Genomic DNA, 25,384 nt, shown 5'->3' on the forward strand with positions numbered 1-25,384 from the left:
TATTTTAACTGAATAGTTAAATAGTTTCCTACAGACATGCGGGACCACAACGTTCACACGACCTTTATTTGACTTTAAATCTCCAGTTTCAAATGGTTCTTGGATGTTATGAAGTACCTTAATTAAAATAATTTTAAATCCAATACAAACATTTGTTTATTCAACTAAATTTCTTCAAAGAACACTTTTGATATTAAGCTTCTAATTAGCTAATGTATAAACATAATTATGTAAATTTATATTGAACATGCTAAATATCCACCAAAGTAATTAACAATTTAGTGGAAATATTAGAGATTGCCTCTCCGTATTTTGCAATTGCACAATGGGCCTTGGCCAATGCCTTAGTATTTAAGGGGACTACATGATGCTTTTTAAATATATGCATTACCTTGAAGTATGGAAAAGAACAGAAAAATGTATGGTATGTTTCAGAATATATGCTTATTTAATGATGAAAATATAATGTTATTTATTGGATACTATAGAAAACTAACGAATATATTATTATATAAATATTCAGATTTTTTGACAATTTTCTTTTAAACAACATGGTAACTTAATGGCTTTGTTCTTACTAGTTAATTATTATTATATGACTATTATGTTATCTGTGGTTCCTAGCGCGCGACAAAGCGCTGTCTTGACTCCGCGGTATGACGCTGAATTGTGTTGAAATACTTTTACTAATGGTTCGTCAAATATCTTAAGTAAAAGATATCTTTAGTAAAAAAAATCAAATTCCCGCTTCTCGAAAATCCACGAAGTACAAAACTAAAAAAAATAGGTTATTCTTATTTACGTACACCAGATAGTACAACACGAAGTTTTAATTAAAAAACGCATAGGTTTACTAGACTACTACTTAGACCATCAGCTAGACTTTACTCGTGAAATGATGGCAACAGTGCTATAACTATGAATAGAACTTGTTGTTTGTTCTGACTGCCCTTGGTATTAAAAATGTCATAATAAATATATTTTTCTATCACTTTACATAAAGCAAAGATACTTTATACAATTAACTGCATTAATCCCCTACAAAGAACTGAGAACTTAAAATTCGACAGATGTCTTCCATCCCATAACCGCAGAAATGGTCATCATTAAAATACATTAAAATTAATTATTCAACCGCAAAGCGTTCCATTCTAATTGATATAGCAGAAGTTTGATCCAGGTAAAATTTGTTTTCAGAATTAGTTATTGAAGTTTTTGACACTTTTATTGATCCTTTGAGTGATGTCCGTCGATGGAAGTTTTATTTTGTTTTCATGTTCTTTGTCATGTTTGATTTAAAAGTGATTTTGGTATAATTCGACGATGGCTGTGTGAAAATATAAGACTTGTTCTAATATAGTTTTGTATTATCTGTGATTACAGTTTATTTTCCATTTATTACCCTGGGCAAGAACTTAATCCTGCTCATAGTCACTCATACACAATAGTTTGCTTTATATCCTGTATGTTAGTACATAACAAATTATTGCAATTTGTGCAAATGTATAATACGCTTAAATTCAAACTCCATTCGGTATAAATTAGATGTCACAAGCAAGTCGAAACCATTTTATTATTATTTACTGAACTGATATATAATTAGGCACATATATTAATAATAATAGTATTTTAATAATATTTTTTTCAAAGAAGGCTTTTTTTCGTTGACAGCCAATATATGAACCTGTGTGCACCGCAGACGCTGATAGCTATACATTATATTCTAAAACGCTTCATAGAGTTTCATACGTTTGGCTGTCAGTACCGGCGACCAGCATGCTGTCAACTCAACCTTATCCTCTTCCATATTATGTTAAGCAGCTTGCACATTATTTTTTAAATAAAAGACAGTAAATGCTTTAAAAATATAATATTATCAATTAATAACAATGAGTCTGTTATCCAAGGTTGGTGTAATAGGTGATAATTTACTAAGATATCTCTCCACGACGTCGATATCATTCCCAATAGTTTTAAAGTCTCGACCGTGTTTTTTTAATGTCTGGAATTAAAGTTGTATATGTAAAAAATATGTTCTTAATAAAATAATGTAAAAAATATGTACTTCTGGCCTCCATTTTATATATGTTTCAAGTATTCTTCTAAAAAGTAATCTCTTTAAAATGATCTCTTTATATTCAGTAACGGTTCAAAAAACATTAATAAGCGTTATTAACTTACATAATTTGAAGCAAAAAAAACGCAACAAATGTTAAATAATAAACATTTTCATAAGGAAAAACGTACAATTTTAATGTTATGACAATAGTTATTAGCTATGTAGTTAAAGTAATTGGATTGTAAGTACTATTAATAAAATGGCAGAATTGAATTGTGAATAATTTACAGAAAAAGGTATACAGCAATAATTTTTAACATAAGGTAAATCACCGATACTTGATAAGTGTACAAAGTTTTCATTAAATCTTACCCTCAAACGTGAGTCAAAGTTGAGTCTAAAGAAGTTTATTACAAGTATACAAATATATACATACAAGTATACAAGTGACGACATGTATACAACACATGATACTTGTATACAACACGCAAGTGAAGCTAATAAAGCGCGTTAATAAAATATTGGACTATACGAGTATTTCCCATTGTTTACCTCAAATTGATTGCCTCCTCTGACGATAAATGAAATGGTTGTGACTTGATATTCTTTCTGTGGGTCCATACGAACAAATTCACTTCCCTCCTTTACCTTTGCATCTACTTCAGTCCCGTTCTTCAAATTTAGAGTTAGTTGCATACCTAAAAATAAGGTTCACGCCATGTTACTCGGAATATATTTTTCTCTATAATTTTTCGTACTTTTTTGTCATTATCTTTTTTACTATTAGTTACCATTATTACAAGTATCACATAATTTATTTGAATATCCTTATTAAAAATCAGTCCAGCAGTTCCTGCGATTAACACATTAAAAAAAAAACAAACAAGCATACGCCTCGGTTGTCTAATATTAAATGGTATATTCAATGGTGGTTCAGTTATTTTCAACTTAATTTAAGTATGAAAGATTTATATATCGATAAATCGTCTTCCCAGAGAGATGGTTTCAACGTAAAAATAGTTAATTCTGTACCAGCAATTTGTGGCATCCAAGGTCCTTGGAAGGGCTTTTTCACCCAAGCATTGGTTGTGCAAATTTTAAAGATATCTATTAGATATTCGCCTCGAACAATGAATGTTACCACCCCATTTCCAAATGGTAAAGTATTTATGAGTTCCCCTCGGGTTATGTCTGAAATAAAAGATTAAATTGTGTAAAGCAATTTTTCAATTTAAATAACTCGGAATCATACTTCGTCTGGAATTATTCGCATAGATCTTATATTGTTCCTAAGATAGTTAATATTATTTTTATATAAAAAACGTTCAATTAGGTTTTAGATAACTAACAATTTAACTTTTCAATCCACTTAAAAACAAGGAAGAGATTACCAAATCGACTGTATTTTTGGGTTTGTTATTTCAGAACTTTTTAAAATTTTAGTCTAGTTCTGAGCATTGGGAGATGGTTCAGTTATTTGTTAAAAACAATTATCTGTAACTCGTTTTTACGAAAAAAAAATATAAATGGAGAAAAAATAAACTAAAATTTATCTCCACGCGACATCAATTTCGTTTCTAAGCTTCAATAATTTTCAAACATTTTAATGTTTTATTTGATAACATTATAAAATTGCAAAAAACTCCAAAAATATTATTTTGTCCTGTCCCTATGACTGGTTCTTTGATGTTAGATCTTTCATCCTTTTACGCGACTGGATTTCTTAAAACTCGATTCGAAAGAATTATACCATAATATAAATGAAATTGTACGTCTAAATAAAACATAGCATAAATGAAGATGAATTCATTATTATTGAGAGATTTTATTACTCGTTGCTACCTACCTCCTTCTTCAATTGATCCTCTAATCATATTTCTCAGAAAGAAAGCTACATGTGGTAAATCGGAAGGCTTTGCTTCTTGGCCCTGAAAATAATATTATATTATACAAAATCGACTGATATTGGAACAAAATTGAATTGATTTTGAAATATATTAATATCTACATGAAATCTTCTATGTAAATAAAAAAGAATCGTCAAGTGTGATGCTAAGTTAAAACTAGAAAAAGGCTCGATCAATCGGTTAGTGTTTCTTTTAATGTTATTGTTAAGGCACAAGGAAGGTTTTTATAAAAAATGTAACACAGGTGAAGCCGGTAGGCTGATATTAAACTAGTTGCACGCCCCGGCTCCGCCCAGATAGTCATTTATCTTGATTGAAATATTAGCATAAGGTCTGCAAATGTGATAAAATCTGTTGAGTAGTTTAGGAGTCCATCGCGTAATTTATAAATATTAAGATGGAAATTATTTATTCATAATTCCATTTATTTATTTTTATTTTAAGAACATTCTAAAGAAGACTTCAGAATTCATTAAGATATTCCGAAAATATTCTACTGTATGTATTGTTTACATATGTCTTAGCATTTGATTACTTGGAGAATAAGTAAAATTTAACTTTTTTTAATTTAAACGTGAAACGACGAATTACATGCGCCTTAACTTCTAAAAACCTGTATCTCATTTGATATATTTTGTGTTCTTTAGTCTGGACACGGTAAAATATTAAAAATATATACTTGGAAAAGATTTAGCGGCTTTAAAATCGTCAGAATCAGAATGATTTATATGAGATCACACCGAAGGTACCATCTTTGAAATAAAAAAAAATCATCAAAATCCGGATAATAAACAAAAAAAGAGAACTCCATCCTTTTTTGCAGTCTATCAAGGCCAGAGCCCAATCGCCCAGAAGCATGAAAAATTACCTTCCCAAAGATAACATAAAACATGCATGATGTTATATGAACTTCGCTTTATGATGACTTACCGCTTCTAACAATGCATCAGCAAATATATCGCCAATGGCGCACTCGCCCGCACCACATGGCGTTGCTATGAGATCTTCTTTGGCGAACGCCACAACTTCCTTAACAATTGTATGAAGTTTATCTTGATAAGGCTTCAGCAGTGCTTTCATCTCGGGGTCTGTAGACACAACAAATTTTTAAGTATTATGGGTATCTGTAAGATTGTTAAAACTGTTAGATTGCAAACTAACTCGCCGGATTGTTTATCGACAAATTGTGATCCGCAACAATTGCGCGCTATTAAACACATTATTTTTTGTTAGAATATAAATGCGAATATAATTTTTAGTTTTATGCCAACAATTCGCTTTTTCCTGACGTCGCTCAGGTGCAAGCTGCATGTTTGAAAGCAGGTCAGCACCGCTTCGCGGGTCTTTTAAATCTGTTTAATTATTGAATTGTAAAATACGCCAAACTTAACCTAACCATCATATTAAATGCCCATTTCACAATTTATCGATTTCACATTGTTAGATAATAATGTACCAAACAATAAAACATGATATATATAGTATTTACAAACTAACGATGACATAAACAAAGAAGCAAATCGTTTTAGTAACAAATTTATAACTTAACAACACCTGAACGGATTTTAATGGTTTTTTTAATTGTTTCTCCACTTTGGCTGCGCTTGAATAAGGATAATACCGAACTAAACAATTTGTTAAACATAGGAAATAAAAATATATACCGACGAGCAGCTATTAAAATATACAAAAGAACTATATAAATATGAATAATAATAAATGTTGCAAAAGTTTAAAATTTATGTAGTTTTATGGTACCTTCAGGAATGGATCTGTCTAAGAAAACCGGTTTCCCTTCGAAATGCTTCAAATCTCCGTATTTGTCGAAGTATACGGTTAAATTACCAATATACTTCGAAAACGCAGATGCTGTGACTATGGGTATCTGAAATGGTAAAATTAAATCTTAAGCATAGATCTGTTACATAAATCTTTTATCAACCTCCAGTTTTAATGAATGCATTGTGGCTATTGAAGCCAATATAACATTATTCGATTAAAATTTTTTTTCATACATTTTCCCTGGATTTTAAAGCGATTTATCACACTAATATTATGAATGTGAAGGTTTGTTTGTTTGGATATTTATCCGTTAATCACGCTGAAAGTACTGAACGGATTTTGATGGAATTTGGTATACAGACATAGTATAAGTTGACTTTGGTGATAGGATACTTTTTATCCCGATTAAATACTCCCTTCGTATAAAACAGAAATCTTGACATCTGGGCGGAGCTGGGACAAGCGTCTAGTTCATTATATTATTTATTGGTGGTCATTAAGAGAAAGAGATGCTACACGACTTGACTAAAACTGACACAAGAATCACTGTATTTTCCCAGTCTTATCCAAAAGACGTGCTAAAATCGTGCAAAGTATAGCAAAACTGAAGATAATAAAATGGGTAACATATATTGATTTGAAGACTTTCTTACTTACGTACATCGAATATTAATCACAATATAATAATTACTTTTTTAGTACAAGTAAGTACTCTCATTCATAGCGATAAAACTAAATTCGAAGTTCTATTTTAGTAGCTCTTTACTTTTCTTCAATTATTATATATAGCATACGACGCTTATCACGACGGTAAACACATAAGCAAAATAACAAAATTGGCTTACTTTATGCCCTGTTCTGGCGGCTGTTTCAATAATAACAGGATATGGACCTGATATTTCCTCGTGACTCGGTGATTCGCCATTCCATAGAAGACTGTGTGAGTGACCTCCAATAATAATATCTATGTTTTCACCAACTTCCCTTGCAATTATTCTGAAAAAAAACAATCCAAAAAGGTTACTACATATGTATAATACGTCTACTGGAAGAAATCATATACATAATTCATACACATAGTCAGCAAATTGTACATAGCATAGTCATGACTGACTATAAATTATTACAAAAGAACCCATTATTATAAAAGCTCCCAAAAACTCAATCTTTCCTAATCTACCTTTCTGAATTTTACTGTATTTATATTGATACTCGGTGACTCCTTGTGTTTTCAAACGACTGGCTCTTTTAAAACCTGAACTGGTGTTTACCCCCAGGGACGTCGGTAACCTTTTTTTATAGAAAGGAATTTTTAATTACAGCCGAGGAAACCTAAACTAAAACCAATCTATTCGTTTTATAATTGAGCCTAGGCGATTCAAATGGATTCAAATACCCATGAAGGTCACTAGGAGTATAATGACTTTCTATGACAGTTGCAAATCGATAATTTAATATTCAAACAATGATCAAATCTATTTCTCAACTCCGAAAACCGTCCGTTTACTTTTCATATTATCCTTTCAATACTGAATTATTAAAGAATACTTCTGGAGAGTCTCCGCTGGCGTCGAGTTAGTAATTTGACAGGTTTATTGGAAAATATCGTAGAACGCTGCTTTCCTTGCATTTAAATCGCCAATAAGTCAAACGTATGAAGTTAAATGGAATTTATTGTGACTTCTTTTACATTCTTTATATGAGATATATATCAATATTTTATAGACGTTGCGTATCTACATAGTATGAGGATATGTGAATAGTTGTTTTACAAAATGTAACATTACGTTGTATGTACATTTTTATCTAAAGAATAATAATTTAGTAACTAAATAGTTTAGTGGTTGCGCAAGATAGCGTGATATTAAAAAGGTAATTTGTATTAATGTAAATAGAACTCGCTAATTACCATTTAATTTCGATGTCGTTACACCACTTTACCAACGTTCCAAGTATCTAAATGAAGTGCATTTATTTATAAGGTAATAATCGAAACTTACTTGTCTATATCAAGTCCACAATGTGATAAAAGAATAATTATATCAATTCCTTCATCAGTAAGTAGTTGAGCCTCTCTTTTCGTAGCTTTAATGGGATCTAGGAATAATACTTTGCCAGGGTTAGATGATGTCTGAAAATATGAATTAGTATAAAAAGAATACTTGTATAATTAACAAACATAGTAGACGTAATAATAGTTAATAAGAAACGCATCCTAAACAGAGCCTTCCAACCAAAGTCTGTACCATTTTTATTATTAATTCTTTTGGTTTAAATATGTTCAAAAACATTCTACAGGCTATTAAGCAGCCTCATAAAAAGTGACTCACCTGTGTTTCTGTGGTCATAATGCCGATAATTCCAATCTTTCTTCCGTTTCTTTCAATTACTATGTGTGGTTTATACAGCCCCTGCAGGGACGGCTCTTGACTAGTATCTATATTGGCCACAACCACTGGTGCTTTGAGTGCTGCAAGGTACGGTGCTAGGCCCGGTATTCCATCGTCAAATTCATGATTACCGATTGTCTGTAATTAAAGACTTTCTAAAGATATATGAAGGAGTGAGACGATTTTGAGAAAAAAAGAAGTATATTATCAAAATCATATCATTTAAACTAAATGTGTTCTTCGTTCGTTCATATAAAAAAGAAATATTTGCTAATAGAAATTATTTACTCAATATTACTATGTTCAAGGTCAGATATTAAGTGGGTACTAACGTGAACATCATTGGGCAGCAGATTGATGAATTTCTGCGTAATATTCCATTTCAATAACGTATACCAATAGGTCCCTTGGAACGTGTCGCCGGCATTCAATACTAGAGCTCCGGGTTTTTCTTTCAATAGCTCTGTTATTTCATGATACAAACGCGCGTAACCGCCTAAACAATTGCTGTCATTTGACACACATACTGGATAATGCACTGTTGTTTCCTCGAATCTGTAAACAATAGTGGATTCGAGTTGTTTTACTTTGGTAAAATGAGAATTTGTCGTTTATTAGAAATGCTTGTTTATTGAATTTGCTTGGGTATGACTTGGGTATTTGCAACGGGTGTCATAAATATATTTGGAATAAAATGGATATCTAACTTGTAATATAAACGCGAAATATTGTATGGCTCCTACGGCTTCCAGGTAGTAATGATAAATAATTTCAGATACATTTTTTGTGAGTTCAGTTTATTACAGCTAATACAAACTAATAAATTTATTGTTGATCGATAAATATAACCCCAACCGATTATCACATTATGAACTATAATTTTAATGAATTTTGAAATAAATATGTTGCGATAAAGAACATATTTAGCTTATTTCCCGGTTGGAAAATAAAAGTAAATCTGGTAACATTTTTGGGGACATTTAAACTCCATATATAATAAATAAATGTTCGTATCAAATCAATGTTGATTAATGTTTTATTATATGTTATAGAAATATTACTGATAAAAAGGTCACGCATATAGTATCAAAATTATAACATTGTAAGGTGCATTAAAACGTGTTTAAAATGTAAGAGAAATAAAACAATATACAAAAGTAATCATCACGCTATCGTCATCTTACTTGCACGTAACACTACGTTTTCATTGAAATGCCTACTGATCTGATCTACTGATAATCAACTAAATGTCATATATATTTGTCTGGATACCTTCCTAATGTGTGTTTAAAACAATAACATATATTGTATTATAGATAGAAAAACACTTAAAATATACCAAATAAATACATTTTTGGAATGGTTGAAATGGCAATTGATGTAATGCTTGATATTTCCTTGTTTTTACAAGAGAAGACAGAGTACTGCGATATTATTTTATCATTGAATGCTCAAGATATGATTTATAAATATTTTTTGTGCTAGTGCGATGAACCGAGCGATGTGATTCGCTTGACGGAATGCGATCACCACCGCCAATAAAAATTTGCAAAGGTAGGGCCTCCGCAAATACTTTGCCCGTTTTAAAGGGGTAAGGGACACGGAACTTAGAAAGGATGAGGAAAAGTATAAAGTAAGTATAAAGATAAAGATAAAGATAAGTGTCTCTATGATTATTTTTATAAAACATATAAAGTAGATAAAAAAGAACATTATAACGGAGATGTAAATAAAAATATGTAATGAAATTTGTAACAAATTATAATCAGTATTGTGTTATCCGTGTTATAATGTAACGGTATGTTTTTTCTTTTCACAAAATCACTCATAAATCCTCTTTATAAAATAATATTTAATCAAGCATACAATTATCGTCACGGTTTTAAAAGATTCTTACAAAATGTAGAATGCCTATTAGGAAACGCAATAATCGATTAATGCATTATTAATACATTAACGGAGGAACCATATTTTATTATCTACATTATAGTATTATCTATATTATAGCCGATAGCTATATTTCTTGCGTCTTTTAAACATGCATCACATAAATAGTTTTGAATTTTAAATCAAACAAAAATTATCGACCGCGGCGTTCCCCAAGGTTTTCAATTCGACTGAATTTCTTGTTTAGTTTCTCCATGGGTTTTCAGCCGATTGACGTGATGATTCTTATCTTGTCAATTAGTCTTATATATATTTTAGAATTTGGAGTGGAAAGAATTATTTGTAATTCATAGTGGCAATTAAACAATGATTAACATATATTGCGTTAGTTATATATACAATTTTGCTTATCCATATAGTGTGACTGATAGAAGAATAAAGTAGAAAATTGCTTTGCAATCGTTGTTTATTTAATAATTTGATAGCCAAAATTAGTTTTTGATATATTCACAATCCAAAATATAAGATAAGTTATGTGATATTGGTTCACACATAATGAGTCTACTAGGCCAATAGGAGGCCGTAGACACGAATATGACCCAGTAGCTTAGTTTTAGGAATTATGCAGAAAAAACGATTGTCAAATGACAATCAAACAACATATTATGTTATTCTTTTATAGGATAATTCCTTAAATTCCAAAGAAAAAATAAAACGGATAATTTCTTGATTCTATTATATTCACTATTTATTTAATTTCTGACTTAAATACTGATATCTAAAGTATAAAAATGATGCGGAAAATGTGTTATTTATAAATGTTAAATTATACGGTGGTCTCATAATTATTCAGGACAAGAACAATTCACGTGATCTATTTTCATTGGTTTTACAAGGTGTTTTCCTTCCGTACTTTGAGCAGTGATAATATAAGTAACCTGCAGATAAACCGAAGGTCAAATTTGCTTTGTTGTTTTTGCAATGTTTTTTGCAACAGTTTTCTTTTTGTTATTTTCGTTTACGAAAAAATGGCGTTCATTCAAGCATCAGTATACTTAATGACGTACATTGAATATATTAATTCGAAATAATAAAAAATATATTGTTTTTGTAAACAATGACAATTATTTTTGTTCACACAAAATATTTAAGAAAGCGTAAATTCATAATCCAATAATTAATCAATATGTGTTAAGTTTAACTATCCTTTATAAAAGACCAAAACCATATAAAAAAATAGCATATTAAAACGATGACGGCGAAAGTAAAAAATTCACATATGTAAATAACCCAATATAAATATTTAAATGGATATTAACCTGGCGTGAAAATCATTATAATGAATTATATCTAATCTATAGATGCCACTGTTCAAAACACTGCCACTCGATACACACAGAATAACTGACAGCACAAAAACATTCAGGTCCAAAGTGATCATTTTTTCGATAGATACGCGAGATGGGGATCAACACATGTTCGATAAGCTGCGCCTGCGTCAGGTCAAATGGCGGGCTTGTGTAACACTGAACCACTTTTAAACTATTCGGATTCGTTCATTCATCTCAACGAATATATTGACATTATTCGTACGTTCTAAACTAACGGCAATCGGATTTTAACTCAATGCCTTTCTATTAGAGTTTGAAATTAAACATATCATAACGTTTGAATCAGAGCGCAATGAACATGAATGCTAAACTCAAGGATTCAGCCGCAATTAATACAACTTTCCTTTTGTATATCCAACAATGTCTTTAATTGTAAATAAACAAATAACTGTATAAAGCAATACAACTGACAATTAGTCGTTTATTTTGTGTGCGAACACTAAATAGATAAATAATTACCGGTACTTTTATAAATGGGTCATTAACATAAGTCTTATAATAAATTACGAAAATTTTAACAATAAAATTAAATAATTATATTATTAGAATATGATATATCGGCTTTTTCAAAGTGATTTAAATAACTTAATTATACAATGAAATTTAAGTAGATTACAGCTGTTGTCACATCTATACATAAAGTTTAAATTGATAAAATAGTATAGTAAATGAATGTATGTAATAATGTATTTTATATTGTGGGAGTCGAGCACGGCACGAGCACTTCGGCACGAATTGGGCCAGCTCGCACCGGGGAAGTACCACACCCCCACAGAAAACCGGCGTGAAATAATAGCTTGCTATTGTGTTTCGTACTGTGTGGGGGAGCCGGAGGCCCATATCCTTTTCCTTACCCTTCCTAGTCTTTTCCTTTTTCCTCTCATCAATCCTTTCCTAATCCCTTCCCAATTAAAATCGGCAATCCATTTGTAGAGGCGAAAGGTCTGCAATTGACCTTATACCTCTTCAAATGTTCATGGGCGGTGGTAGCGCTTACCATCAGGCTACCCACCAGCTCCATTGCCGACTGTGACATAAAAAAAATGTGCCAATAAGATGTGCTAACTGTGATCTAGGTTATTCCACAGTAATATAGTATTACCGTGGTTAAATACAAGGAACAAAGTGGGGTTTTATTCGGTAGGAATCCGACATAACCCACGGCCTCTTCCCCGGGGACGGTGGGCATCTATGCAAGATTTCCCCACTATATTAAAAAATATATTCTTAGGAACAGTGATTAATTTAATAAAATTTGTTATAATCTCAATACAGCTAACAAAACGTTGCACATAACATTTTGATTTTATTTATGTTGAATTATACCGTCTATCAAGTCACGTACAAATTGATTGTTCAATAAAAGAAATATCTAAAAATGCTATTTACAAATGACATTGGATGTCACACGTCTCATTATTAACTCACACAAAAAACAACTTATTGTACTAATAACGACTGGAGAAAAACGTGTGTAATAAATAACATTCATATATGTGTACTTACAGACTAGTGCATAGCTTTTAAAATATAGACGTTTCTTTGCACACGTTAAATTTATAGTAAAACCCCTTTCCCCCTTTTTTTCTATGTTATTATACATACATACATACATATAAACATTTCTCTATCTATTAAAAAACACCTCATCAAAATCCCTTGTGCAATTTTAAAGATATAAGCATACAGTCACATAAATAGATAGCGACTACGTTTTATAGTATATAGTCATGAAACCAGCTGGAAAATGGAGAAAATGTAACAAAAGTGAGACTAAAAATAAATTACAGTCGAGCAGGTCAGGAGTGAGAGGGGAGGAGAGGGTAAAAACGTGTCTTCTCGATTTCCGACATAATTAAATACTAATAATTTTACATAACAGATTCATAGAGCATTTATGACCAATCAGTAAAGAGTATGGGAATACATTTCATATTTGATACACTCCGCAATGAAATTAAACGTTCAAGGAAACGTTCAAAACACGGTTAATACTTGAGACATGGGTCAATGTCTCTCATATTTAACGTGACCAATTATATTTACGTGGCGTGACGGTATTCTTTAAGATTTATAATTGCTCTGCACGGATCATTGTACCATGCATTTGACACGGTGTAAAAATAAATGTACGTCAAATCGCTACTTCTCTACTAATATTATAAATGCAATAGTTACTCTGTATGTCTGTCTCTGCTTTACCCGTAAGCCACTTAATTTGGATTAAATTACCGCTTTTAGTAACATTTAGAACTATTAATTGTATAAATAAAAAAATAAAACTCTGTTTCACCTGAATCATTTGTACACATTTATTTTATAGAGGCTCTCACCCTCTGCAGTCCTTTCCCTGCTCATTATATAACATTGTGTTAAAAACTACATACATAAAAACAAAAAGGGTGATACATCGTTATAATTTCTGTAATTGTCGTTATTTAAGACATAAGGAAAACAAACAAAACACACGCCATAAAAAGCATTACCGAAACATAAGAGGAGCTATAGCTCGTTTCCAAGAACAAAAAAAGGCCAACGAAACTTAAGATTTCCCGCAGTCATTCTCATTACTTGCCCTGCCTCATTTCGCAGTGCCATTTACGAAGAGACATTTTTCGTTTTTAACTTGGAATAGTAACCGTGAATGACACATTGCGCGCGAAAACTGTATATTTTTCGCGAAAATGCCGAGTACTTTTTAACATCTATTTTAAGGTTGTAAAAAGAACTTGAGGTCAATAGATCGCGACAAAGTGTAAACAAAATATGTATATTGTGTGAGAAGTAAGTATTAAATTAATTAACGTATTGTCCTGATCATCAACATGAGTTACAAGTGTTTATTGTGGTATCCACTTTACATCAGGTGGCCCATCTGCTCCTTTGCTTGATCTGCCACAAAAAAATAGATATAGATCATTATAATAGTTATAGATTATAGGTAGGCAAATACCAGAATTCTAGTTTAAGGAAGAGTAAAAGTTATATTCCTGATTATATGTATGTATTGACCTCAAAAACAAATGTAGATCCTAGATTTCATGATGGATCGCTCTACACTCATTGCTCATTACGTTTGCGATTATTCATGTTTAATATAAATAATATTATATATTTGAAAATATGTTTCTATTAGTGTAGATTGTCTTTCTTTCACGTCAAAATGGCGTGATATCTATTAACGTCTCTAACGACTCTATTTTGGCCCACTTAAAAAGGACAGATTTTATTCAAACTTAGTACACTTGTCAAGGATTGATAACAATACAATAATTTCACGTATTTTATCGATAGGATGTGTATGTGTTTGTTGCTCTTTCACGCAAAGACTACTGAAACGATTGCAATGAAATTTGGTAAGTAGACAGCTGGACAACTGGAATAACATATAGGCAACTTTTTATTCCGATATTCCTACGGGATATGAACTTACGCGGGTGAAACCGCGTGGTCCAGCTAGTATCTTATATTTTTGTCATACTGGAATTAGTTCTGCTTTAAATAATAGTTCTAAATATAGAGCTGGCAAATCACCTTGCCGTTCTAAAATGTAGGTAAAAGTTTTGTTCTAGTTTTAAACATTATTATATTTAACCCTCAAACATGCAGGTAACTCATATAAGGTAAGTCTGAAAGGTTTCGAACACTCAAGACTCCTGCTAATGAAGAAAATAAACGATTTCTATTTTTATTGGTTTTATTATCTCACTATAAGAATTCTGCCTTCGATATTTACATAAAATGACTTGTGTGTTTCGATGTACTCTCGTAATGCATGTTGATCGTAACCAATTACTTGGGGGTTCTTCTTGTTTTCATTTAACATCTGAAAAAGACAAATCATTATATTGCTACTATTTGAAGTCCAAGGTGCTTAGTAGAATTATGAATGGGAAAGTTATTCGGTCTGTCTGGGTGTCTTTGTGACCAGAGAAAGAAAAAGACCAGAGAAACTATTCGAAAGTTCTGACGTAACAAACACAAAAAATATAATCGAATTGGGAACCCCTTTATTTAAAAAAAAGAGATGCCTTTTGACTTTTTTTGCGTTAGCCTTTATCAGACGCAAGAATATAACATATAGTTTCAACGGTAAAAATATAAGAGATAAGTATAACATAGTTTCAAATATAATATGTTATAAATTGACGACAATATAAGACAAATTTGTAGCCCAAAACAAAAGATTACCTCATAACCATCACCACCGTTCGATAGATATATAGGTGAGACAACTTGATACATTTCATCAGGATCTAGAGGCACTTTGGAAGAATTTGAATGATCAGACACGAAGATTGCTTCTACTCTGTGGCCTTCTGGTTTCGTCACGTTGTATATCACTTGCAACCCTGAAAGATAATTGAACAATAAACGCACTTACCTGAAATGGATTTTTATTGTAATTATACGACAGGCTTGGCAACACACAATGCGCGGTATGTGATCCTACATATAGAAATTAAGGACTTTTTAACAGATTATAAACGCGATTTATATATATTATATAGTTAACCCAACGTTTCGAATACTTTACAGCGAGCGTAGTCACCGGGAGACTAAGATGTTACAAGTCTTGAAAGTCATGCGAACTACCTCCACCTAATTCAACACATCAAACACAAGAAAATACTATGATATATTAATGATATATAAGAAAATACTATGTATAAAATATAAAATAATTTAAACAAAGGAAACCTCGCTCGGTCACACTTCGTAGAAGTATTTCGCCTATAACAGTGTAACTAAACGTAAACAAAAGTCACTTGTCTCTTGTATTATGTATATGTTTCGATGCACAAATGGCTCAATGTCTCAAATGCATACTTTTGAACACAAATATTTTTAAGAATATGAAGAGAATAAGAATATGATTAAAAGCTTTCAGCACGCCAAGACGAAAAACATTACATGTAAAATAAAGTCGCTTTCTATGTCTGTCCCTATATCCCTATGTGATCTTGAATATTGAAAACTACGCAACATATTTCGATAGAATTTTTTAATAAATATAATGTCTAATTCTATTAAAATACTCCGAATTAAACGCGTACGAAGCCACGGTCTTATAACTTTTTACGAAGAATAATTTTGCATTTGAAAATTTTAAAATACAGTATCCTGCACTACCTACAATTTAATTAAATTATCATAATGAAATTGTAATACATACCAGAAACCTGCAAAAGCCAGGGACCAGTAAATGTTTTTCCCTCCATTAATTCACTCGCCGAACGCTCCATGGCTTCATATATATGTTTCCCGCGTAATTCGAAACTTTCCAAAAAATCCAAGTATGGAAACAATTCAACCACAGAACCTTGTGTTATATCTAAAAACATAATTTTAATATATATTTAAATCAAGGAGATATTAAATATTATTATCATTATAAATTAAAATTATCTTACAGGCTTACTTAATAACGAAATTAAGGTAACTAAGAAAAAAAATCAGTAATAATGTGTGGGGTTAGATAAAACATTTTTTTAGAAACAGTTTTCAGTAGAATAAGGTCATAGTTAATGATTCTTTTTCTAGATATTTACTTATTTTCTTAAATCAGTGCATATTAAATTATAGTTACTTTTGAAAGAATTAAGACATCTATCCTACTTCCTATTCTACTAATATTATAAATGCGAAAGTTTGTAAGGATGTGTGTGTGTTTGTTACTCTTTCACGCAAAATCTACTGAACCGATTGCAATGAAATTGATACGTACATAGCTGGACAACTGGAATAACATAAAGGCTACTTTTTATTCCGATATACCAATGAGATACGGACTTACGCGGGTGAAACCGCGGGGCGCAGATAGTATTTTTATGTTTCCCAAAAACTTGTGGGAGAATCGAAACGTTTATAATAAGTCAACTAATTATCTTTCAGAGAATTAATGGCATCCATTAGGTGTAGAATAAAACGTCAAATACTGAATAGCGCAACAAAATAGCTGTCAATTCAAATCATCTAGACATCCATTGTTTCATGAACAGATTGTTATCATTGCTTGAACACAATCTGATCATGTGAGTCAATTTTCTTGAATTGAAATACTTGCGTGATCACTTCATGGTATATTTACGTCAATTATCCGATAATGTCAGTATATGATACTCTTTAATGTACATATTTTTATCTCTATAGACTAAAACTATCTGTTTAAGGCTAGGATACCAGTTGGACTACTGCGCTTGAGTATGGGTTCAATTTGTATTAATAATATAATGAGTAGAAGTTTGTTTGTTTGTACGAACTAATTAGAAAGTAATAGAATAAAAAATCCTAATTAGTGTAATATTTGAGTAGGTTCAATTTTATGTTAAAATGCATAAGTATGTTATCACCAAGAGGTTCTGAAAGAACTACTTCTACTTCGTCAGATCCTAACCATACGGTTAGTTACGGTTACGGATACGGTACATATTCTTTCAGTCTGTTCAAACGTACCTTTTACCTTTATTTTGATAACGATACATAGCAATTGGATAACGACAATAATTTCCTATTAAATATAAAACGAATCACGCCAAACGTTTGAAAACCCACTGAATTATTGAGTAACGAAATCAAAAAAATAATTAAAATACAGTCAATATAAGAAACGTGGATTAAAAAGCATACTTTTTTTTATGTCATAGCGGGCAACTGAGCAGGTGGTTCGCCTGATCGTAAACGATCACCACCGCCCATAAACATTCGCAAAGACTTAGACCTCTGAAAATGCGCTGCCCGCTTTTAAGGGATAAGGGATAAGGAAAGGATTTATGACTGGAAAGAAGGAATGGACTGGGAAGGGCTAGGGGAAGGAAATAGGCCTCCGGTATACTTACCTCCCTTTTGAAGAATTGCTCTCATGTTACTTCTCTGTATGATGCCTACAAAAGGTCGCGAACTGTTCAATCTATGTTGAGCCTAAAAATTATAAAATATTATAAGATTTTAATGAGAAAATTACAAATATACACACTATCATAGTTAAAAGATAGAAAACGCCAATTATAATAGAACATAAGTGTTTTAATGACACCTTTATGATGCAGAGAGACATAATTAAAAAAATTGTTTCAATATAATATGACTCTCAAAATTCATAAATGTAACTAAGTAAATCAAAATGCATAAAACAGATAGTTTCTCGAGAGATCCTTAAATACTAAATTACGATTTTTGTTATTAGGGTTTTTATTATAGTTTCTTTTTCAGTTGAACTATCTAGTAATTTCATAAATGGTAATTTGTGTTATCTTATGGCAATTCACTTAACAATATAATTTTAGTTGAAAGTGAAAGTTTTGAGTCTCTAGAACATAACAATATTTAATTTCATTCAGCAATGCAATAGGTAATTCATAATAAAATGTTATATAAATAATGCTTCAATTATGTTATAATAACTGACAATAATAACAAAAGCAGTGGTGGCTCAAAGGTGAGAACCTCGGACTTAATATCGATAAGTCGAAGGTTCGAAACTAGGCGAGAGTGCAGGAAATAAATAGATTTTTCAATTTTTCTGCGCATGTGGATTCAACATCACCACTGATCTACCGGCATGTCCGAAAGTTAAACATTTCGACAACATGTGACATCTACCAACCCGCACTTGGCCAGCTTGGTGGATTATGGCCTAAACCTAAACAGAAGGCCTATGTCATGTGTCTCAGCAATAGCAATATGATGATGAACTTACAATATATTTAATAGCGTCCGTCAAAAAGTTGCCCATCAAACATTCGCCGTGCACGCAGTCGCTGTGATGCATTGCTTTGTCCAAATATCCAATGACTTCTTTAGCAGCGTTGTGCACTACTTCTGTGTAGGGTGCCAGTTCTTTCTTCATTTTTTCATCTGCAAAAAGTGCTTTAACATCTTGAATATAAAATTCAAAGTCGAAAAGACCACGTTGTCGTATCATAATACTTTTAGTTAGTTGTATGAAAGTAATACTTATATCGTAAGTTATTATGAAATTGCATAACTCCATTTAAGTAAAATATATGATTAATAAATCTAGCAGTATCTAAAGTTTTTCATTTTTAATGTAACAATAAGAATTCATTACAAAATTTAGCCGTGGCCCGTACTACTTATATTTTGGGTAAATTTTTAAAGAAAGAAAGAAATAGAAATTTTGTAGCTTTGATTTGTAAGTTCTATAAAATGCATGCCTGATTAGGTCCATAACTGACCCTCAGGTATAGAACTGTCCAATTCTATCGGGCCCCCAGACCACCTTATGACGTTGCCTTCACAGTCGAAATCGATTGATATACTGCCTAGAAATTTCGTGAACGCGTCTGCTTGTAGAACTAAAACCTGAAAGCATAATCACGCCACCGCATTAAATATATTGACGGAGAATTTGTGAACACATGAGCGTGATTTGTTGTTTTTTTTTTTCTCTTTTTACATATTCCAAATATTACAACACCAAAAAGATTAATGATCAATAGGATATCGGCCAATCAGCATTTGGCTAGCGCGTTAGATTATCTGACTCATCAGAGATAATAGAATTGTTATCCGTCTTTAATCATGTGAGGTTACAATTTGCATTGTATCCGAATAAGATAGAAAACTACAAAACTTACCTCATGTGTATCAGAAGTCTTAACAGCCGTAAGGTAAGGGAATATTTGTGTCCTGTCTCTGTGTGAATGGCCACCGACAATAACATCAATGTACTGCCCGTAGTCTTTGGCGATTTCACTGTTGAATAAAAAGTTCCATAAGACATTAGCCAGTATGATTATGACCTAGACTTAAATTTAAAGAATATTTAATCCTTTCTGATTTATAACCATAAACAAAAATGTTTTACTTTATTATCTTTACGATAAGTTCTCCGATGTATGGTAGCGGCCGTTTAATTGTTTTTTTTTTAGCTATTACTAAAAAAACAATTAAACTATTTGCACCATGCCATTTTTCACAACTAATTACCGACGAGAAGCCTTTCACGAAAATCACCATGCCACATTTCCGACGGTTTGGGAACTTCTCAAAGAAGTAAATAAGTTGTTTTAAATATATTATATTAAATGAAATACATTTCAAAATTCATTATTATGTACTGGTATTTAATATGTTATATACTATTTATACATTTATACAGAATTCTAAAACTTAAATGACTCCTGTCAGAATTTTAACACTCTTCTTAATTTAAATGTATTTAGCAGTGGCCACCTGAGCGAAGATCATAACATTAACTTACATGTCCAATGGATATCCACAGTGAGAGAGCAGTATAATAATATCAACTCCCATCTCATTTAAATATTTTGACACTCGAAAAGCAGCTTCCCTTGGATCCGTAAATGTCACGTTCCCAGTTGGAGCTAATCCCTGTAATGTAAAAGATGACCTCAAAATTTGCGGATTACAAAAAAAATCAGTTATTATTATTAGTTTTACTTATGCGCTAGATATTATTAATACTCAAATTACTGTCATAAATAGGCAGTTTAATCTAAATGGTTAAGAACTTCTTACGTTTAAATACATATTAATTCAAAACTTCTGAAAAGTAACCTTTGTCGCTGTCGTAGTAACACCAATGATGCCAATCCTCCTGCCATTTCTCTTTACAATAACATACGGCTGGTACAGGCCCTTCAGTATCGGTTCTTGTGAGCAATCCATGTTAGCAGCTACTGCAGGAGCTTTCAGGTGAGTCAAATATGGTACGAGGCCTTCTATGTCATCGTCGAATTCATGGTTTCCAATTGCCTAAGTTAGGAATAAGAAATTGTATTTACCGTGCAGTGTACACATATAATGATTTGAATTTATCATAATTCAACTACTCAATATATCAAAATAAACCCGAAGAACGTCCCTTATCCCCTAGTGGGGTATGGGGCAGATGATATTCATCTGTTTCACTGATCGATTTTCTTTATGGACAAGTATGTGATCATCCTTCTGTATCCTACCAGACGTTTTTTTTTTTGTGCGTCTCCACCGGGATTCAAACTCAGGATCTCACGGTTCTACGCTCACGCGTTAACCACTATATCAAGGAGGCGGTCAAATCATATGGGATTGCTTCTTACTAAACTACTATGATTAGAGTATGTAATGTTGCAAATCTTGTTTTATATGCACATTTATCTGCGATACAATACCTAATAATTTTTTTTATAATATAGTCCCTAATGTTAGTAGATTTAACAAAGCAAAAATTTTATTTCTCAATTAGAATAATAAATTGTTTCCCTCTTTGAATTGTTCTACTGAGAAGACAAAATATACTTATAAATAGATTTCTTACATGTGCATCATGGTTCAGTAAATTGATGAAGTACTGCGTTACGTTCCACTTCAGCGCAGTATACCAGAAGGTACCCTGGAAAGTGTCTCCCGCATCTAGCAATAACGAATCAGGATGCTGGCGCCTGATGGCCTCAATCTCATACACCATACGAGGCAACCCGCCAAAACAGGTGTTGTTCACGTGGTTGCAAATCAAAGAGTCGTCTGATGTCTCTTCGAATCTGTTCGCATAAGAGAAAGGGGCATTACAGCACAGATTACTGAATGGTGTATTTGGTAGCAGTAGTTATATGTGCTGTTATTACGTACATAGAGGGAAGCTATTTTTTTCATGTTATTTGGTCATTCCAGCAGATTAAATCTATTTAATTAGCGTGCCTCAAATTTACCATCAGTTGACACACAGTTTAAGCTTCATCATATTCATAGCCCTTTATCATCTTTGTATTCTCCTTCTCCCCTTTGCAGATATGATCTTTTGAGTGACACACGCTCACAGATAAATATCCTATTATAATATTTGTTTACCAGCACTAACAATATTGCCTGCATATTGGTCGTAGGTAATATCCATTACAGACGTTGGTGTTCATATTATATATTTTGTGTTTGTAAAAATTGGTATTTAAATAGAAATTAAGTATTCGTATTTTTTTACTCCTGTTACTTTGTGTTGGATCATCAAAACATACACAATATTTACTCGTGTCTTTTAATAGGAGTCTCAATTAATGTCTAAAATGTTTAAATGTTATTACAAAAAAGTGTATTTTTTAAGTTAAAATAGTACCTACACCAGTAATAAGACTCATATTGAAAGTTTGTACTTTACAAGGGCAATACGTTACATTTCACACATTAGTAACATTAACAGTTTTTCTAAATTAGGTTTGTGAAATTACTTTGTTAATTTTTTAAATAAAACTTCTGTTACCAATGGAAACCACGTTTTGTGTGATAGGCTATTTTTTTACCCCGTGTCCACCCGGGCGGGAAAGGCACCAAGGGATATTAACTTCATAAAAGGAAAAAATTAGATCGTATTACAATTTAAAAATGTTATTTCAAGATATGTATATAGATTGCGTTTTGTTAGTTATGGATAACCATGTCACTATCTGCAAAATATACAGAATCTATAAAAGCAAACCTGGTTATTTCAGATATGTTGTTTATCCTACTAATCCTTCCTACTAATATTATAAATGCGAAAGTTTGTAAGGATGTGTGTGTGTGTTTGTTGCTCTTTCACGCAAAGACTTCTGAACCGATTGCAATGAAATTTGGTACGTAGACAGCTGGTCAACTGGAATAACATATAGGCAACTTTTAACCCGATATTCCTACGGGATACGCACATACGCGGGTGAAACCACGGGGCGCAGCTAGTAAGTAAAATATCGAAAGAACTCACCTTGCATGGAAGTCATTATAATGAATAAGATGTATGGAATGGGTCCCCTTGCATCTAATCACTACACTACAAACACTGTTCATAACAAAAAATACGAAAAAATATATTTTCTTCATATTTATCACATGCGTGTGATGTCGAACCTTATAAAATCAATATGAAATGATACTAAAACAAATGTCTATCACATTTAGTACAGTTATGCAAGACAGTCACATTAAGGTAAATAATTAAATAATTACTCCTATTAAAATTCGAGTAACAAAATAGTTTGCGGTTTTATAACAACTTTTACAAATTTTCCGCACAACGTTTTGATGCACATGAGAATACGCAATTTTAAAAAGAATTTATTTTTTATTATTTTAACTTTTTACTATCAGATTATTTTGAAAACATAAATGTTTTTGGTGTATATATCATTCAATATATAACAATTAATAGATACAATGCAATCAGTTCTTCAGTATAGATAAAAAAAAACATAAATTTAACGGTTTTTATTTAGACTAGAAATGACATTGTCTAGTGTTCGTGGCCACGATCATGTAATTAAAGAACAAACTAAGTTTATGACCAGTATATTAACCAGAAAAATATTCATGTAACAATACTTTGAATCAGGAATAAATCAATTAAATCAAATAAATACTATTATAATTATTAGTTTTTACACACACAAAAAAGGTAACTTAAAAATACAATTCAACTTTTCAAAACGACTGTACCAGTAGAGTAGATATCATAATACAGGCAATCTTTAACATTTAAAACGTGTTTAATGTTTTCAAATTTACATTAACAATTAACATAAACGCTTAAGATTAATTATAAATTAAAACGATAAAATTTCTGGATATTTTTTTTTATAGGCGGGCGAAGAAGGAACTTATAATGATTAAAAACTGAAGATTAATCGATCGATATTAAAATAATTTACTTCACCAATAAAAGTCACCGACATCCCTGGGAGAAGTCCCAGGTACTAAAACAGGACCAACTGACAACAATTTCCTATTAAACACATAAAATCACGTCGATCGCCACGGAATCAAATCCACAGTTATCGAGTAGAAAAAAACAAAGAAAAAAGATTTTTTTCTATGTCATAGCGGCCAGCTCAGTAGCTGGTGGTTCGCTTGATGGTAAGCAATCAACACTGCCCATGAACATTCGCAGAGGAGGTGCCTTTGCGAATGCGCTGCTTGCATTTAAGGGATTAGGGATAAGGATTGATTGACGACTAGAAAGAAAGAATGGACTGGGATGGGTTGGGAAAAGGAAATGGGCTTCCGGCTCCCCCACCCACCATTCGAAACAATAGCATGCTATTATTTCATGCCGGTTTTCTGTGGGGATGTGGTACTTCCCCGGTGCGAGCTGGCCAAATTCGTGCATGCTTGACTCCTACATTAATGAAAAAAGAAATGACATCGAATTGAGAAACTCTTTCGTTTCTAGGAACGTTGAATTTATATAATTAAATATTATCGCTCGCATTTCTGCATTAAAGAGCTTCTTTTTAAAATAGAGATCAACCTATAAATACATTATTAATTATAATTGATTTTCATGATTTTTTTTGTAGATAAGTCCTTCATAAACTTATCAAAATTTTAAAGTCCAAATATATTAATTCGCAAAATATCCTGCTGGTGGCTACGTTAAAAAAGACTTGAATTTAATCCTCTGTAAAGTAGATCCTTAGTTATATTTCGAAATTGACGCTAAAACAGTCTTTTTTATTAATTTGGTATAATCATTGTTAAGCTGACATCTTCAAATCCATCACGCTATTTACGATGGAACCATGCTCTTCATCATCAGCCCATGCATGTTCCGACTGTTAGGACACAGGCCTTCTATGAGGGTCTTTATAGAGTAAACACAAATAAATAAATATAATTATAAATACATACACACAAACCTCGAGGCGCAGTCGGGTAAAATACGAATGTGTTTATAAGGTTAAAGAATAAAAAATTTGTAAACCAATTTATAACATATTTGTATTATAATCACTACGAAATAATACTGAGTGATCCGCCGCGTCCGTCTATATGCGATAAGGTCGAAAACTACTGCACCGATTTTCATTGTTTTAATTTAACACCAATGGAGAGATTGTTCCTTAAAAAGTTTAGTTTATAAAGTGATAAGTTTTTCACATCATATTTGTATGCATTATGATGCCCAATATGTATTTTACAAGTCACTCACGGCTTATGAAAAATAAATAGAAATTGGGTTAATAATACCATAAAACA

General features: G+C 31.8%; 2 protein-coding genes across 2 annotated transcripts; both read right to left on the reverse strand.

Moving 5' to 3' along the window:
- Positions 1-1,853: 1,853 nt before the first annotated feature.
- On the reverse strand, positions 1,854-11,627 carry LOC119834571 (apyrase-like). Its single transcript, XM_038358970.1, has 11 exons — positions 11,345-11,627; positions 8,471-8,693; positions 8,079-8,276; positions 7,749-7,879; positions 6,594-6,744; positions 5,725-5,851; positions 4,897-5,054; positions 3,906-3,987; positions 3,092-3,250; positions 2,612-2,757; positions 1,854-2,002 (listed from the first exon to the last, which is right to left on the reverse strand). The coding sequence occupies exons 1-11, from the start codon at positions 11,464-11,466 to the stop codon at positions 1,877-1,879; spliced, it is 1,623 nt and encodes a 540-aa protein (XP_038214898.1). The 5' UTR covers positions 11,467-11,627; the 3' UTR covers positions 1,854-1,876.
- A 3,489-nt stretch (positions 11,628-15,116) lies between these two features.
- LOC119835538 (apyrase-like) lies at positions 15,117-23,200 on the reverse strand. Its single transcript, XM_038360437.1, has 11 exons — positions 23,118-23,200; positions 21,702-21,924; positions 20,960-21,157; positions 20,643-20,773; positions 20,017-20,134; positions 19,615-19,741; positions 19,116-19,273; positions 18,256-18,337; positions 16,593-16,751; positions 15,608-15,768; positions 15,117-15,242 (listed from the first exon to the last, which is right to left on the reverse strand). Exons 1-11 carry the CDS (start codon positions 23,198-23,200, stop codon positions 15,117-15,119), a joined length of 1,566 nt encoding a protein of 521 aa, XP_038216365.1.
- Positions 23,201-25,384: the final 2,184 nt, after the last annotated feature.

Source organism: Zerene cesonia, chromosome 2 (genome assembly GCF_012273895.1).
Source record: "Zerene cesonia ecotype Mississippi chromosome 2, Zerene_cesonia_1.1, whole genome shotgun sequence".
NCBI lineage: Eukaryota > Metazoa > Arthropoda > Insecta > Lepidoptera > Pieridae > Zerene > Zerene cesonia.